At 36.3% G+C, this 18,286-nt stretch overlaps 1 protein-coding gene across 1 annotated transcript in view; it reads right to left on the reverse strand.

Moving 5' to 3' along the window:
- CCT1 (chaperonin containing TCP1 subunit 1) overlaps positions 1-18,286 on the reverse strand; it is a 151,027-nt gene that overhangs the window by 87,761 nt on the left and 44,980 nt on the right. Inside the window, exons 3-4 of the mRNA XM_090410855.1 lie at positions 7,413-7,541; positions 4,951-5,048 (exon numbers count right to left, since the gene is read on the reverse strand). Of these exons, the coding sequence (XP_090266981.1) occupies positions 4,951-5,048; positions 7,413-7,541 (227 nt within the window). The remainder of the gene's footprint in view (positions 1-4,950; positions 5,049-7,412; positions 7,542-18,286) is intronic.

Consider the following 18,286-nt stretch of genomic DNA (forward strand, 5'->3'; position numbering starts at 1 on the left):
TAAAAAAGGGAATAACGCTGAATGTGAGAATTAGAAATTTCTCTACTGATTGTTCCAGGTAAGATTTATGCAAGCATACTTAAAAAGAGGTTGAGAAAGAATGTGAAAGAGAAACTTGAAAAACAAGCAGGGTTCAGGCCAAATAGAGGCTGTCAAAATTAGATTTTCAAAAAATCGTGGGAAAGACAAGAATGTGTACTTAAGTTTTGTAGATCTTGAAAAAGGCATACAGCAAGGTACCCAGTGAAAAGCTTTGCCATAATTTTTATGGATACAATGCCATTTAAAATGTGCTCTACAATCAGATGTGAATAAAGGGATACAGACTACAGGCCTTCAGGTGTATAATTTTTGCAGATGTCTTGCCTCAGTTTGTCAAGATATCCATGATAACTGTGCTTAAATGGAGCTGACTTGCAAGCTAAGCCTGTTTTACATCGATAACATTTTCCTGTCAGTAAATTCTTCCCTGCGTGAAATCATCAAGATGACATCTTTAGTGCATGAGAAGCCATTGAAGTTTGTAACTTTATTCCTTTGCAAAAACATCTTTCTTCAAACACAATTCGCTTAGCACAGCCTTTTATCCTGTTGAATGCTATAGTCAGACCACATAAGCGAGAGCTGATGTTGGCAGACTGCCAAGAAGAGTCAATTTATGTTGATGGGGAGAAAGAAATAAGGCGATGTAAGAATTGATGACCAACATGCGAAATGAAGTGCTTTATATGTAAAATTTTCTGTTATATAACTATTTTGCTTGTGTAACCATTTTAATAACTACAATGATCATAAAAGAGAAGTTAATTTTCCAACGTGGATGGATTACTCTATTATCGGAATGGATTCTCCTTCTTTTGACATGCGCAGAAGTGTCTCTTATCTGTGGGTGTACTATACCACTGTTATTCGTATAATTGTATTATTATTGGCTTAAACCAAAATAAAAAAATTATGGTACAACATGACAGAATTTCATGCTGGCTGGGGCATCACCGAATTAAACAAGGCCCATGTTGTTTTCAACAGGGAATCAGGGCACACAGCGAAAAGTCAGCTACTAGAACAAATCTGAAAACACACCCCAACTCAACATCACCAGAGTTCAAGATCGGTACTATCAACATAAGAAGCCTGAATGGTAAATAAAAGCTAATTGAAGAATTGAATAAGTACCAGATCGACACAGTAAGGGTGACTGAAACAAAACAAGACAAAAACTGGTGAGATCTTTCTGAGCAATAAATACAAAATGCTATATTCAGGCAATGACAATCAAGGAAAAGAAGGAGTAGCCATAGTATTCAACACAAAATAAGAGGCTAATCTTCTTGAATGGCAGTCAGTCTCAAGCAGAGTAATGTGGGCAAATATGAGAATGGGGAACTGGACAATGAGAGTTATTTGTGCCTATGGTCCCACAGAAGGTTATACTAAGGTAGAAGTGGAGGAATTTTTTGAGGCTTTAGAAAAAGCAACTGACACAATGAAAAAGGAAAAGTTGGTCCTTGTTGGGGATCTAAATAACAGAGTACGAAGTGATTGTCACACATACAAAAATATTTTGGGAAAATTTGGAGAAAAGAGCAAAGCTAATAATAATGGCAAATACCAGTTGGATTTCTGCTCGGGACATGAACTGGTTATTACTAACATCATGTTCCAACATAAAAATGTGCACAGATTCACATGGAGAGAGAAGAGGCAAGGTATAAGAAAGTCTCAATGACTATGTTATTGTTGACAGTGATGTTTTTTCCCTGGTGCAGGACCAGAGAGAAATTGGAGGATTTAAAATTGGAAGTGATAAACCATTTAGCTCTTAAAATTGAATTTCATATTGAAAAGAATAACATGTAAGAAAGTTTTAAAGCAAATAAAAGTTGAGCAGCTCTCAGATGTGAACTGTAGACTAAAATAACAAACATGATTAAATCAAAAATGAAACAGTTTGAGAACAGGAACCAAACCTTGGAGATTCAATGGCAAGCATGAAGAAAACACTGATTCAGCCAGACAGGCATGTGGTGAGGTTGTCTATAAGGATAAAAACATCAGAGCTCCATGGTGGACACAGGAAGTTAAAGTGGCAGTGAAAGAAAAGAAGAAAGCATATCAAAAGTTCCTGGCAATTCAGCTTGTGCTCTTAGAGAATATAGAGACAAATGTAAGAAAGCTAAACACTGTGTTAAACACTAGCTAAACAAAAGTCATTGGAGGACTTTAGTAAGAACATAGAAAATAAATATCAATAAGGCTGCAAGATATTCTGGAGCTCAGAAATGGAAGAAAGAGTGCTGTAAAAGGAATTAGAGATGATAAAGGTGCCATAAAATCAGGAGAAAAAGATATTCTTGAATTATGGAGTAATTACTTCGAAAAATTGCTAAATGAAACAAGCAGTGAAGACAGAACAGTGGTAAAAATCACTGACTAGGCATGCAGTCAGGAAAAAATCCTGCGAATTGCAATTAAACATCGCCAAACAATGTGTTGAAGTGTCTTTTTGCATGTACTTTTGATCACTAGTAAAAAATCGCAACACCCATTGCACACACAGCTTTTTCATGTGCAATTTTTCATGCAAGATATTACAGACCCATTCAGTTGAGATGCCTACAATCTCAGCAATCTCACGCACTTTCACTTGGCGGTCTTCCTTAACAATACCATGGATTTTGTCAATCATTTCCTTTGTAGTGACCTCAGGTGAGCGTCCAGAGTGCGTTTCATCTTCGGTGGACTTACGACCACGTTTAAACTCATTTACCTAAAAATAAATGGTCTCTAATGCTGGTACAGAGTCCCCATGAACTGCATCTAACTCAGCTTTAATCTGCATGGTCATCAACTTCTTCATATCAAAGTATTTTTATCACTGCACGAAACTCGTTTTTCTCAATTTTTAAGAAAAATGCAAACACAGTCATTTTAAATGTTTGTCGAACGAGAACTACATGTTGCACGTGGCTAAAATTTTGCTAGGGTTCATGAAAAAAATTATACATGCTGACACTGGTATGAATGAACACATTGTGTCACCGTCTATTGGAAATTTACCAAATATTTCAAACAACCCTCTTAGAGTCAAAAGGATAAATTAAATGGATTTTAAAAGGTATACCATGAGTAGACATAGCGATACAAAATTAATAACGGAAAACTCACGTACAAAGATTATTTAATAGTATAATTTTCACCTGTGTGTCACAGGCATCTTCAGATAAATCGGCTAATCTTTCCTAACTTTTTATTGTATACATTTTTTTTTTGTCAGGAAATTTATTGACCTTTTTAGTTATCTTACACCAGCTACTTAGGTGGCGCTTTTTGGAATTGTCAGTTATTGTTTATTTTGAGCTTAAAATGTACTGAAGATGCCTGTGACACACTGGCGAAAATTACACTATTAAATAATCTTTGTACGTGAGTTTTTCGTTATTAATTTTGTATCGATAAATTAAATATAGTAAGTAAATGGATGAGTCCCATCATTAAGCTGGAGCTACAAAAAATTGTGGAAGGAGGTTAAAGAGAAAGTTAAGCAGAAGACATATGAGTGATACAAAGCACAGGCCAGAAGGGTGACCAGTACGGCAACAAAATCAGAGTATGAGTGGAAACTAGCTGTGCAGGCCAAAGGTAATCCCAAAGAGTTCTTTTGGTATTGCAAATAAAAAATGATTTTAATGAATGCCAATAGCAGGAAGTTAACTGAAGCAGAAAAATAATTGTAATTTCTAAGTGAACCCTTTGTAAGTGCATATCATCCAGGTGGAGATATTGCAGTAACAAGAGAGGTAACAGCTTATATAGAGGTATTGCAAGTGTGTAAGATATTATAGAACTTTGATGTGAATACAGCTATGGGATTAGATGATATACCAATTCAAGATCTACAAGGTGCTAGGGAATCGGTAGTGCCTTTAGTCACATGGTTTAAGACAGCCTCTAGGTTGATCCAAGGGGATGGAAAGATGTGGGAAAATAGTTCCATTGTATAAAGGAAGCTCCAAGACTGAGGTAGCAAATTATCAACCAATTAGCATCCCGGGAGTCATGGTCAAGGTATTCTATAAGTTGGCTAAGAGCAAAATAGAGGAATCAATAGAAGACAGGAATGGGATACTATATGATAGACACTGCACAATGTTGGATAATTCTTGACATGATGTTTTAGGGTATTTCTCAATGAGTCTAAAGACTCCTTGGAGTGTCCGTAATATTAATAATATGGATGGGGAAGGGAGGGAACATGGTTTTGTGAAGGGTAGGTCATGCCTCACTAACTTTGTATAATATAGTGACAGCTGAGTTGGATATAAGTAATGGGATTTACAGTGGTACTGTTGGGACTTTGCAAAGGCTTTTGTCAGGATACTGCATGGAATTCTAATCAATAAAACTTGAGAACATGAGGATGGATATATAATGTTGGTGAAGTAGATAAGAAGGTGGTTGATGGAGAGATACCAGACAGTAGTTTATTCAGGAGTCCAGTAGAACTGTGACTAATGGCATGCTGAGGGCTTGGTTTTTGAGCCACTAATATTTAATTTGTATATGAACAATATAGGAAATTATCTAAGAGGATCTATTCAGCTGTTTGTTGACGGTGCAAAATTTGGTAGAGCAAATCAATAAAGATGATGTTAACATTTTTCATTATGACGTAAACAGACTGCCACTATGGGCAAAGGAGAACAAATATTAGTTTAATGTGGCAAAGTGTAATGGTTAAGATGCATTTTGGAGTGAAAAGATTACCAACTGTGTACCACACTGATGGAAACATATCCCAGGAAACTGATAAAGCTAGGGATTTTGTGAAGCAACATTCCTCAGTGCCATTAATATTCCAACTGGATTCAACATGATTTTATTATACAAATGCAAGTAACACACTGATATACTATATATTGGTTACCACCTTTATTCATTTTAACTTACTTGCAAGCTAATCGATATCCACTGATAATTGATGTTGGATGAATCTTGCACTTCACCAATTCATCGGCATTTCTTAAGAGCTCTGCAGCAATAATTACCTGGAAGAGTTGAAATGACATACTTTATTGAATATCTAAGGTCATTCCAAGTGAAATCAGGAGGCTTGATCTACATAATTTTTGATTTTGATGAAAGCAAGTATACTACTAGATGGAAAAATTTAAGTCTTCTTAGCATCCCATCAATCATGATAGCTGTTTTTATTCAGAAGATCAGAATTTACAAAACTTCAGAGGGTTTCATATTGTCCAATTTCTGATTTTTTTTTTTTTACTGCGATTGTAATGCTCAATTGTGTACTTTCCTTGATTTCTTATTTACATTTTTAGAAAACACCCTTCAATTCAAGATGGCAGCCACCTGTTTCAGTGCTGTTCCCCTACCAGCCCCACCCACCATTATGTACTCTACCCTGCAGGCACTATGATTAAATCCACAAGTATGATATTTTGTGCATTTCATTTAGACACATACTGATCTTAATTGACCCAAATGACCTTAATTGAAGCCTTTTTTCTATTAAAAAAAAAAAGCCTCAAATTTGCACTTTTAAAAATATTACAAATTAAAAGTATTTAAAAAAACTCTGAAGAATAAAAAATTATGGGGTGGGCAAATACAAATTGGAAATTATGAAATTTATTTATTCTTATGGCAAAAGCAGCTCAATGTCCAGACCTGAAGGCCAATCCAGGGCCTCATCTGTCACCTTGTGGATGTCCTGGAGGCCACCACCATGAAATTGGCACCTTGGACAGTCATTCACAATATGAGTGATCATCTGGGTCACTGGGGAACAGTCACAATAAGGACGGTTTGATAGTCTCCATTTATGCAGTAGGTAGCACATCTGTCCTGGTTAGTTCTGATCCTGTTGATAGATGAACCAAATCTTCCTAGGAAGGGCAAAACCAGGCTGTGAAGCACAGGGATCTTCAACCAGAAAGCCATTTGTTGGAAGATTGGGGAACAGTCATACTATAGCTACTCCTTTTCCCTGATTGTTATTGCCTAAATATAACATTTTGTATTTATTGCTTAGAAAGATATCAGTTTGTGCTTTTTTGTTTTGGTCACACCTATTACGTTGATCTAATACTTATCCAATTCCTCAGTCAGCTCCATTTCTTTGCCATTCAGGCTTCTTATGTTGATAATACTGATCTTGAACTCTGGTGATGGTGAGTTGGGGGTGTGTTTCAGGATTTGTTCCAGTAGCTGACTTTTTGCTGTTCACCCTGGGGACCTTGTTTAAGCAAGTCCTCAGCTGGCATAAAATTCTGTAATGTTGTATCATCATTTTATTTGTGGATTAAGCCGATAAAGAATACAATTTGGTCAGCTAAATTCCAAATTACCAGGCCATCCTAAGTTGCATCAAGCCTTCATGAGAAGCAAGCAATATATGTTCCAAGGAGCAAGATGGAAAGTTCCTTTTATTGGAAGTGCATTTGTAATTGCTCAATTAAATGCATTCCTGTTGACTAAGCAATTATTCTTCATACCTATTTCAGAGAAATGAAAGATGTATTTAAGGACATATGCTTACTAAAAGAACATGCAAATATATTAGTTAAGTGAAGCCTTTGAATTTATTCTAAGGAATTTAAGATATAAGGCAGAATGTATGAATGAGTAAAAGCAATAAAATAAATACTGCAAATGAAGTTTTCATATAGGCAAGTGAAACTACAAAACTTTCAGATGAATGCTATGGTCAGTCTTTTGTAAAGCATTTGATGTTATTTCCTTAGAATCAGAGAATCAAAGAATTTTCTTTGAGCTCATATAGAGTAATTCTAGAATGGTTATTTAATTATTTGTATATATTAAATAATTTAGATATATAGAATAGAAATTAATTTACTAACTGTAATTTTATAGAGAAAAAGAATGTCAGATATCCTTAGAGAGAATCATTTATTATAGAGAATTGTAACTATTTATATATTTACAGTAAATGTTTTATTATTATTATTATAATTGAGCTTCATGCTTTGAATATATACACAAAATGCCGATTTTTGAAATCAACGCACCATCATGGATACAACTCTGAAATATTCTAGCCAACTAAAGTAAATCAATAATTCATCATCTTACTTAAAGACTGACTTTAATATACAGGTTGGATATACATGAGAGAAATAACATAGTTGGAGCAATCAAGCTTCATATATAAAACAATACAACAATATACATTTATTGTTGTAACAAAAACATGCCTGATATATTTCCATAATGCAAGAAAAGCTACCATAATGATTTCTACAAAGTAGTTAGAAGACAACTAAACATTTGCAAAAATTTTCATTAGCATAAAAATGAAACTTGTACGTTACCCAGTATATTATAATATAATACAGGATGTGCTTATAATGAACAGATTTAAAGATAGATACCACTGAAGTTGTTCCATCTCCTACTTCTTGATCCTGAAGCTCTGCCAATTCAACTAAAACTTTAGCAGCAGGATGCTCTACCTCTAACAATTTCAGGATTGTTGCTCCATCATTTGTTATAGTAACATCCTATAAAGTTAAAAAGGGAATTTAATCATACTACTAAAGATTTATACACATAACACATAAAGAGTCAAAATAATATACTAGCCATTCATATAATGAAGAAACAATGCATATAGAATCACTAAGAATAACTGATTAATGAGAACAAATGCTAATTAATTTAGTTACTAAGATATCACTTTAAGTAGCATGTGATGGAAAAGACTATGCACAAAGACACTGGATCCAATAATAATGTAAGAATCCATCTATAAATAAAGTGACAATGTATAATAATTGACTAAGAAAAGAGAATATATATGGAACTATTATAAGCAGGTGATTATACGATATGAAGGCACCCTGCAACAGTGCCATAGCAATCAATAGTGCATGGAAAGTGATCAAAGGATTTGTGAAGGAACTCATCTGACTGCACCCCCCCAGAGTTATAAAAATGAACTGAATGAGACCAAAATGGATAAATAACATTTTGATGAGATTCAGGTGCAGTATAAAGAGCAGGCCAGGAGAGAGATACATGGGGATGAAGGTGCAATCTGATTATGAAGATGTTAGCCAAACAGACCAAGGTAAATCTATGAGAATTTTATCAGGTAGCAAATAATAAGTGAATTAGAATGGCAGGAAAGTGTCAGATAACTAGAAATAGCTGGGATGTTAAGTGTTCAATTTAGTAGTTATTTACTAGTTGCTCACTAGTTATAGATGGAAAGAGAGGAAGAATACAGGTAGAAGAGTTAAAGGCATTAAAGCTATCTCAAGAGCTTGATTACAACAAAGAGATAAACTGGATAGGATATCAGCATAGGTACTAAAGGAATGTGCAAGGGAGTCGACAAATGCTCCTGGCCTGGTTGTTCAACTTGTACATGTGAATCCTAATAAGGGGAATGGGCAAGATAATCATTATATTAGCATAGAGCTAGGACTGATCTAGAAAATTATAAATAAATTAGTATCTATACTGGTCATCAAGGTAATGGGAAAAGCTTTAAGAATTACATCCAAAAGATGGCCAAGATAGGACTATGATCCTCTATGGAGAATGACATTTGCTAAAGGAAGATATCTAGCAATCCACTCACATTTCTACAAAATGTGGCAATAGAAGGGATAGATATACTATAATACTTTCTAAATTCTACCCAGGCATTTAACATGATTCTACATATAAGCTAACTTCAAATTACTTGTGATGTGAATAAGAACGCAGCTTACTAATATTATAATGTGATGTCTATGACTGCATAGGTAGATGACCAGTAGTACATCAGAGCCATTGGGTCATTGTTGTTTAATAATATTAAGGATTGGTCTAGAGTAAGGTTTAGCAACTTAATGTGAGTTTGCATCACTGAATGATGCAAATATAAGATGTTGGTAAACGAAAGCATTTGGCAAAATAGTTATAGAAAAATTAAAACAGCTTGGTATTTATAAAAAAAATTATTGCTGTATACAAAACAATGAATACAGCAATAATTTTAAAATATCAAAACATTTTAATATTTTTGTAGAATTTCATTAAAATTATTTCAAGTACCAGCTTGAAAGTGCAAAGGTAAACTCAGCACATTCACTGTATGCAGGATAATAATCTCTACCAATTATAATTCTAGTGGAAAGGCTTAGACGTTGGTTATGCATTATTACTAAATAGTTTAGGGAAATAACAACGTAACTAGGATATACATTAAAATAACTTTTTAATACATCCAATATTTCGGCAACATCACGTTGCCATTTTCAACAGGAACTTGTGAGCAAGACACGTGCACACAGGCACAGCAAACAGTAAATGAGGACGAAGCAGGAAGTTATTCTTTCTCCTAAAGCCCTACTGGTGCCCCCTAGTGGGCAATGTTGGTATTCTTGGGCAATTGGTTTGAGGTCTTCTGATGTAGGTTTTCCAAATTTGAGGCAGTCTCATGCAGCCAAATTTGTTGAGGTTTGGATTGTTTCTTAGGGCTGAGGCTGATTCCATGAAAAGCCTTTCGTACTTGCATTTACTACGGTGAATGATTGTGGCTTTCTTCCACCGTATTCTATGGCGGGTATCCAGAGCATGGTCTACAAGACCAGAGTGGCTGTATTGGTGAAACCAGATGTAGTCCTTGTGTTCTGTAATTCTGATAATGCACTCCTCTCCTTCCTAACACACTTAAACAACCAACACCCCAGAATCAAATTCACCTTGGAAGAAGAAAAAAAAACAACTGCCTTCCTTTCTTAGACATACTAGTCACCTGCCAGCCTGATGGAACCTTGGTTTTCTCAGTCTATAGAAAACCCACCCATACAGGCAGATACATTCAGCAACAATCCCACCACCCTTCCTCACAACAATATGGTGTCATTAAGACACTACACCATATGTGGATATAATTCTAATTTAATCTTCCCACCTTGCCTCAAACAACCCCCCCACATTTCCTAATCCCCCTTTATCGACTTAAGAGCAGAAGTATGGAGAACGAAGACATCCCAACATGGCATGTGCAACATTTCTTCCTCTATTAGTCTGCATATATTTATCTCTAAAATACACTTATAATGCCCTAAAAAATTCTAGAGTAAAAAGCCAATGTATTTAAAATAAGGGGACACTCCTAAATGGAAACAGGCTAAATTAGTCACATAAATAATAGTTTTTTAAGAGGAATAACATGGGAATTTTCCCAACTATTTTATGCAGCATAAGCCTATAGTACGAATGGTAAGAAAAGCCAAAAATGTAGCTTATTCTGCTACTTCCAAGATAACCTGAAAAAGAGTAGTCAACTTGCATCTACCCAACATGCAAACAGGTCCACATCCAGCTCATCCCAAAGAAAGGTGATGAAAGTCAACCAATGAACTATCATCCAATTGCTGTTACTTCTGTTCTCTCAAAAATTATGGAGAAGGTCACTAATCAGTAACCAGCAGTATGGATTTGGCCACTCGCAATCTACAGCTGATCATCTTGCTATCACCACCCACCTATGGACTCAAACCATGAAGAAATTTGGATAAACTCACATGGTTGCCCTCGACATTTCAAAAGCATCTGACTGGGTTTGGCATAGGTGCCTACTCACCAAACTGCAATCCCATGGTCTACCTTCTCCACTCTGCAACTGGATTGCCAACTTCTCACTGGTCACCCACTATGTATCTTGGTGGACAGCTCACTCTCCTCAGATTTCCCCACCATGCAATACTGTTCTTTCACTTGTATATAAATGACCTGCTCTCACAAACTTCCAATCCTATCCATAGCTTTCTGACAACAGTACATTCCATTCTTCCTTTTCATTCGACAAACTTGTTAGTGCTCAAGTATTAGAATCCGCAAGATCTACCACGACCCTGGACTCAGATCTCCTAACCTATATTCCCAGTTAGGCAACGACAACTTTGTAAATTTCAATGCAACCAAAACTCAGTTCAGCCTGATCTCTCGAAAGAAAGAGCTCGTTTTCATCCCCCCCCCCCCCATTTACTGAGATATCCAAATACAATTCAATTTCTCTTCTTAGACTGACTTGCACCTTCGATCTTTCTTGGCACAACCCTATTTCAACTATAGCTTCTGCACCTGCCAAAAAAAAACTTGGTGTACTTTTTCCCACAAGACACTACTTCACATCTACTAACTCTATGCAAAGCCCAAATTCACCCAGCCATGGAATGTTGCTCCCATACTTGAGATGGTGCATCAAAATCCTCTCTAAGATTGCTCAATTCTATCAACACTCCAGAAGAGGCAATCTGGCTAATTAATGATCCCTCTCTCACAGACGTTCAGTTTCTGCATTGTCTTCTACAGATACTTTCATAGTGCTCTGATGAATTGGCCACTATTATTCCTCTACTCACCTCCAAAATTATTAAAACAAGAGTCACTGCTAATCAACACTCTTTTACAGCCCATCTTAAAACTCACTTGACCAACTTCACTGTCTCCTCTTTTATTCCATCTACTTCTGTCCTTTGAAACAATCTCCCTGACTCTGCCTACCCCAAAGATTACAACTCTCAACTTTTCAAGCAAAATGTGAACAGACTCCACACACAGCACAAGACCAATAGTGTGCTATAGGTCTTGTGGCCTTTCATGTGTGAATCAGATTATTAAAAAATAAATGAGGCCCAGGTTCTTCATGGCATGTTATCACTTAAGTTAATGTATTTATTAAAGAGTAATACATATTTAGGCATGAGTGCCTAAATGCCATCTCTTAATGAATCCTTGGGCTTCCTGGGGGGAGTATGTTTGGGTTGACAAATATAACATTTCAGTGCAGAGTACACCAGGTCTCCATACTTCTGACAAGCCTCTCATTGACTTGAAGTCATTAACAAGTTTGTCAATATACTTCAATCTGGCTCTTCATCTGAAGTCTTGTAATGACTCAAATACTGACAGTTTCAAAATCTTTCATAACTAATTCTCACTGTCCAAAACACATTTCCATCTTCTTTCTCAAACAGAAGACCTCACTTCACTTTCCCTTACCTATGATCCAGACCTCAAGCAAAGAAAAACTTTTTCTGTGTTGAGTTACATCTGCAGCCTCTCTCTGTCAAGTCAACTCTGCCTTTCCATGGTGTGTCCTGTTTGCAAAAAAGGGCTCTGGCATAACCAGCAGGTTTTCCCACTAGAAAGGAATACCTTCCTACTTGCAGAAATGCCAACTGGACATTAGTTAGATGTTCTTCAACCTAGTGTTTCTCACTTCATCAGCTAACGCCTTTTTATTCCCGTATATAGGGAGTAGGCAAGGCCGTTTTTAGCCCTATCTAACTTTTGGAGACTAAGTGGGCAGTTCAATATCCACTGGTACACAATCAGAGATAGCTGGGCCAAGGATATCACTAATTAAGTGGCAAGCAGTGAAGAGAGAGACAGCTCAACAAGTGCCGCCATCTCGTGGTCCCTAACAGTCGTATTTAATGTCTGAAATAACGTGGGTTCTACGGTTGATTTTCTTGAGTTTACAGGACAAAAAACCTGTTTGCCCGTGCCAGAGATCGACTAACTCAGGAACCGGCTGAAAAATGGCTTAGAAAAATTTCCTCTAATCGCTGACTAGACTCGAAATCAAGTCTTCCTACGTGTGGCCAAGCGCCTTAGTGTGCAAACGCAACATCCACTGAGCTACACAGGCTCTCACTTTGCCCAGTGTGAAATACCTCCAACTGGCTTATTGGAGGTCTGAAGTGGCAAATGCATGTTGGGTCTCTAGAGCAAGGATTCTGTTTCCCTCCTCTCTTTTTTCTCCCTTCAGGGCCATGAAGATCCATAACTTCTTCCAATTCAAGGGTACATCAGTTAAAATGGTGGTGCTACAGGCCATATGTCAGTTAGTGCACAAGCCCAAACCTGTCTGTAATGAGCAAGGAGGCTTCCTGATCAGCTGGCACATACTCCTGCTGCCACATACTCTGCCATGCCTGGAGAGGGAGGGCTAAAGACTACTTCTCACCTGTAAAAATGCTAACACTATACAAATCCCAAGTATGCCTCACTTTAGAATTTCTCACATTTGGGATGGTGCATCAAAAAACTAAAGATGTGAGAATGTTTAATCTCTTAAAAATGTGAGGAGGCTTATTGATTAGTCACACTGCCTTTCAAGGAAGGCAGTTTGATTAATCAATAAACCTCCTCCTCTCTCTCAGACTCACTCCAACAACTATCTCAATTTGTTTTTCATATGATATGATATAATATAATATGGTATGCCATATGATATCATATAATATAATATTTCATATCGTACCACAGAAGAAAGCATATCATATGATATACTTTCTTCTGTGGATGTCATTCGTTATTTCTCCACATTCTGCAATTGATAACTTTCTTCAAGTTTTCTGGGTGCTAAAATCTAATGAATGTAACTGAAAAGCAGAAAAGAAAAGAGATGGTAGTTCTGGTAAGAATGAAGATTGAACAGATGATAAATACAGCATAGGAAGATATGAAATGAAGTGACAGTGAAGAGTAAATTGCCTGTGTGATTTATGCACAGGTATTAAAAACTATATTTGATGGAAGAGGTTGGTTAATCCTCATTCCCAAAGTGTTCTGTCTGTATACTATGTGTGTTTTTCTAGCCAGTTTGCTTGTTTTGAGGATGAATAACTAGTTTCCAGAAGGAAAAAAATTATCCACCTCTGATCAGACCAGCTATTTCATTGAAAACACCTGAAGTGAAGAGTGAGAAAATGAAAATAGTATATTACCTAGACGTCAAACTTGGAATTAAAAAAGGATCATGATGGCATATGATTATATGTGTTTTCTCTGTAGGAAGCATGGTTGCAAGTTTGAAGGCAGAATGAATTTATATATATGAGGGACAGGCTGCACTTGAGCTGTTTCGTATCAGGAGTCTGAGAAATTGGTATGAGACTTCAAATAGAGTCAAAGAAACAAGATATGTGCATAAAAGTTATGCAACTATATTATATTAATATGCATAATCATGGGATTGATTATGATGAAAGGATGATTACATGTTTGCTGAATTCAGACTGTATAACAGTCTGAACCCAACCCAAGTCTGTTCAGACAGATGTTTGCAAGGATGTTTCTAAAGATTAAGTACATGTAAGGATGTTCATTTGCAGATATAAACAGGGATCTGAAAGTTTTCCATCTGGATCATGTAGACTACAGAGGTGAGTATATGGAGGGCACTTATATCTATACACAAATTCCAAGAGTATCGGGAACAAATTGGCTGAGTTTGTTACCTTACTAAATATGCTGTTTGTAGCCTCAGAAGCAGATGTACTAACTGGTATTGAGTATAAATGCTACAGTATTTTTACTCTGTTTTTACTAGGAAGGAGAAGTTTGGAGAGGTGCAATACTAGGAACAACAGATAACTTATTTCCAGTAAAGACGGAAAGATTTGCAATATTAGTTAAGTTTTATAGGTAGCAGGTGAGTTTGAATCTATATGGTGTGACATAGTCTTAAGGCCATATACAGGGTGGGTTGTTAATACCAATACTGTTAATCAGCACTAGTGATGAAATGCATCACTTAATGGGTACTAAACAATCATCATGGGGTTTACATCAGGTTTCTGTAAACCTGAACAAGGTTTACAGAAACCTTCTCTGGCATACAATAATCAGATGTAACTAACTGCCACCAAACAGAGACAATGGTGATCATAATGTACTGACTGAAAAGTAGTGAACTGTATGGATATTCCATTTAGAAAAGATTATATACTGAACTTCAAAGCAAGAAATTATGACCACCTGAGCAGAATATCAGGTGCAATCCTATTGTATTGGTTGCAGATGGGAAGGATAACAGTGCATGAAAAAAAAAAAAAAAAAAAAAAAAAAAAAAAAAAAAAAAAAAAAACACAGTAAAACCCCATTTTTACGTTCCTGCAATTTACGTCATTTTCCGTTGGTCCCATCTTAAGGCCTATTCTTACGATGCATTGTTTTCCCATCATTAACAACTTGATGTGGATGTTATTTCCCGTGATTTCTGGTTTTTTCTTGGGTGGCAACACTGATTTTCAAATCGATTTCTGCGGAAATCTGCGCATTTCTATTCCCAGATGACGTTGCTTTCAGCTGTAATTTCGTTTCCGTCATCACGGTGACTTGCACGTTTGCAGCAGTGATGAGCGATACCGTGATTTTTCCATCACAGTACAAACTGATACTGTGAAGTTTTCATATCAGTAATTTTAAACTGTCAATAGCTCGTTGCACCCGTAACGTGTTGCGATGTGATTTCACATTCACAGTGCTGTATTGAAATTGTGAACAAGGATCATACACAAATTGTGAAATCACATTCACACTTCTACCAAGTAACAGTTGTTACCGATGAATATTAGATATCAGTGAATAAACCACAGTTCGTGAAATATCGCTTCACTAGCTTGCAGCGCTGCAGTGAAGAGGAGGAACAACAACAGGAGGAAGAAGAAGAAGATATGTCAGAACCCAACAACTGGTATGTGATGGATGAGTCTTCCTCATTTCAAGACTATGTTGATGTGATCACATCAATGGTACCAAGTGTAGAAGACATCCTTTCCTACCATCTTGGTGAAGAAGTGGTTGAAGAAGACTGATCAAGAACCTACCAAGTTATCTCTAACTTCCATTAAAGTTACCATACTGTAACTTTAATGGAAGTTATCTCTAACTTCCATTAAAGTTACCATACTGCCTCAAAACAGTATAACTGTTTTGAGGAGATATATTGCAAGTGGACAAGATATTGCAGCGAACTATATAAAAATCAATTAAATGATACTGCAACAGAAGTAATCAAAGAACTAAAAGCAATCTCTCCATCAGCAGAGATCTTTGAAAATGACATCTTGGAAGAGGAGGTGAATAAGGCTATAAAACATCTCAAGAACAACAAGTCCTGGAAATGACAACATAATAAGTGAGATGCTAAAATATGGGTGAGAATCAGTTGTAAAAGAAATACATAAGCTATGTAATGAAAATAGAGATCAGGGTATGCTCCCGAAGAGCGGAAAAAATTGGTCTTAGTTGCCTTTCTTATGAAGAACAACTTCTGTAGAATGCACCAATCACAGAACTATTGCATTAATGAGTCATCTTGGCAAAGTGCTGATGAAAATATTAACAGAACGCCTGAAGGGGCATATGGAGGCACATCTTCTGGATGAGCAAGCCAGATATCGACACGATCGAAGTACAGTGCAACAAATACTCACACTAAGACTATTAGCAGCGAAAGCTCAAAGAAAGAACAAAAAGATATATTGCTGTTCTGCGGACTTCCAAAAAGCATTTGATAATATTGACCAAAATATAACATGGGCTGCCTTGGAATCCTATGGTGTGGACAATAAATTGATCTGCCTGCAGAAAGATATAAACAGCCAAGCACAAGCAAAAATCAGAATAGCAGGTGAGACTGGAGATTGGTTTGCCACTAGTCAAGGGGACCCAATATCACCAATCATCTTCATCACACATCTGGGAAGAACACTAGATAAGATTAAAGAAGGTGGAGGCATTTCAATAAATGGCATGAGAATAAACTACCTCTGCTTTGCAGATGATATCGTCCTGATTGAAGAAGAAGATGTAGCAAGACTGGAACAGACACTGCAAACACTATACGCAGAAGGAAAAAGAAAATGTGAAACACTTCACATATCTTGGACCACAAAAAAGAGATAAAAATTAGAATAGCCAGAGCAACAACTATTTTAAAAGTCATGGACAAAATATGGAAGAGCCGAGCTATAAAGATGCAAACTAAACTGCACATTGTAGAAACCTGTATCTTCAGCAGCATGCTCTATGGATGCAAGGTCTGGGTACTCCTGAGAGAATCTGAAAGGAGGATATTGGCATTTGAGAGGAAGTGCTATAGAAGGATCTTGAGAATAAGCTGGATACAGAAAGTGAACAATGAGGAAATCTACAGACGAATACAACCAAAAGAAAACCTGATCCAGAAAATAATCAAAAAGAAACTACGTCTATTTGGCCATATATGTAGAATGAATGATGAGAGAAAATTAAAACTGTTGCTGTTTGGAATGATTGAAGGAAAGAACAAAAGAGGAAGATGAAACAAAGAATGGGGCGATGACATCATCAAATGGTGCAGAAACTCTATACACAAACTGAGTCATCTTGCACAAAATAGAATGCAATGGAAGACTCATATCAAGATGGCAGCAGACACCTACGGGCATTGGACCCATGGTTGTTGTTGATGATGATATTGAAAGTGCATCAGGAGACGATGGGGCATTTAATGCCTTATATACTGTGGAGAGGCAGGTGGAACTTAAGAGTGCAAAAAAAAAAACAATCAACAATTAAAGATTTTTTTAAATAGATAAATGTAAGTAATTGTAAATTCATTTATTTTCAGTTATTAAATTTTGTAATCTAGTATGTAGAGTCACATACTAGCAGTAAGTCATCTTTTAGCCTTTTTTTAATGTGACACTATTTCTTTTAGTCCTAAAAGAAATAGTGTCAGAGAAACAAAGATCCAGAGCAAAACGTGGGGCATTATTATTATTATTGCTGTTTCTTTTGCAATTGAATTAAATCTTCATGGTCACTGAATGGTCGATCATTCTTAACCAAGTGATAAGCAGTGTTAAAATTCTTTTCTGTTGCACTGATATGATGCTCTTTTTGTTGCAATGTTAAACTTTCTGAGATTTTGCTCAACTAAAATTTCTGGGCAGAAATTTTAGTTTTAACAAAATCTCAGAGAGATAATCCCTGAGTTTTGTGAAGTCCTAAGTACCCTACTGATGAACAATCATTACAACCAAAATATCCATTCTTTGCTATGAGCCACTTATGTTTGCCCTTGCGCTCAAGCCACTGCTGATCTAACCATACTGCCAGGTATTCTATATTTACATAATTAGTGTCAATTGCATTATCTGCATGTTCTTGATGTCTGTGATAGCTGAAGATACACTCGCAACATTGCAGAAATTATCTTGCATTTCCAGTTTTTCTGAAGGCATCGAAGAAGGAACATGCTCGCACTCATTGTTCTTAATTTTCGGCAGAAATTTTGCATCGTATTCCGAACTTGTACTATAGTTTTCATTCTTTTTAAGTTTTGAGAAGTAATTGGTTAATTTGTTTTCATCAGCTCTCTTCATGTTGTTGATGCACTATGATACACTATTACACTTTTCTTTTTAAAATACTTTCTCCAACACCACATAGCAAACTATAGCGAGGA

Source organism: Typopeltis vanoorti, chromosome 21 (assembly GCF_054136105.1).
Source record: "Typopeltis vanoorti isolate ZY-2024b chromosome 21, IOZ_Tvanoo_1.0, whole genome shotgun sequence".
Lineage (NCBI taxonomy): Eukaryota > Metazoa > Arthropoda > Arachnida > Uropygi > Thelyphonidae > Typopeltis > Typopeltis vanoorti.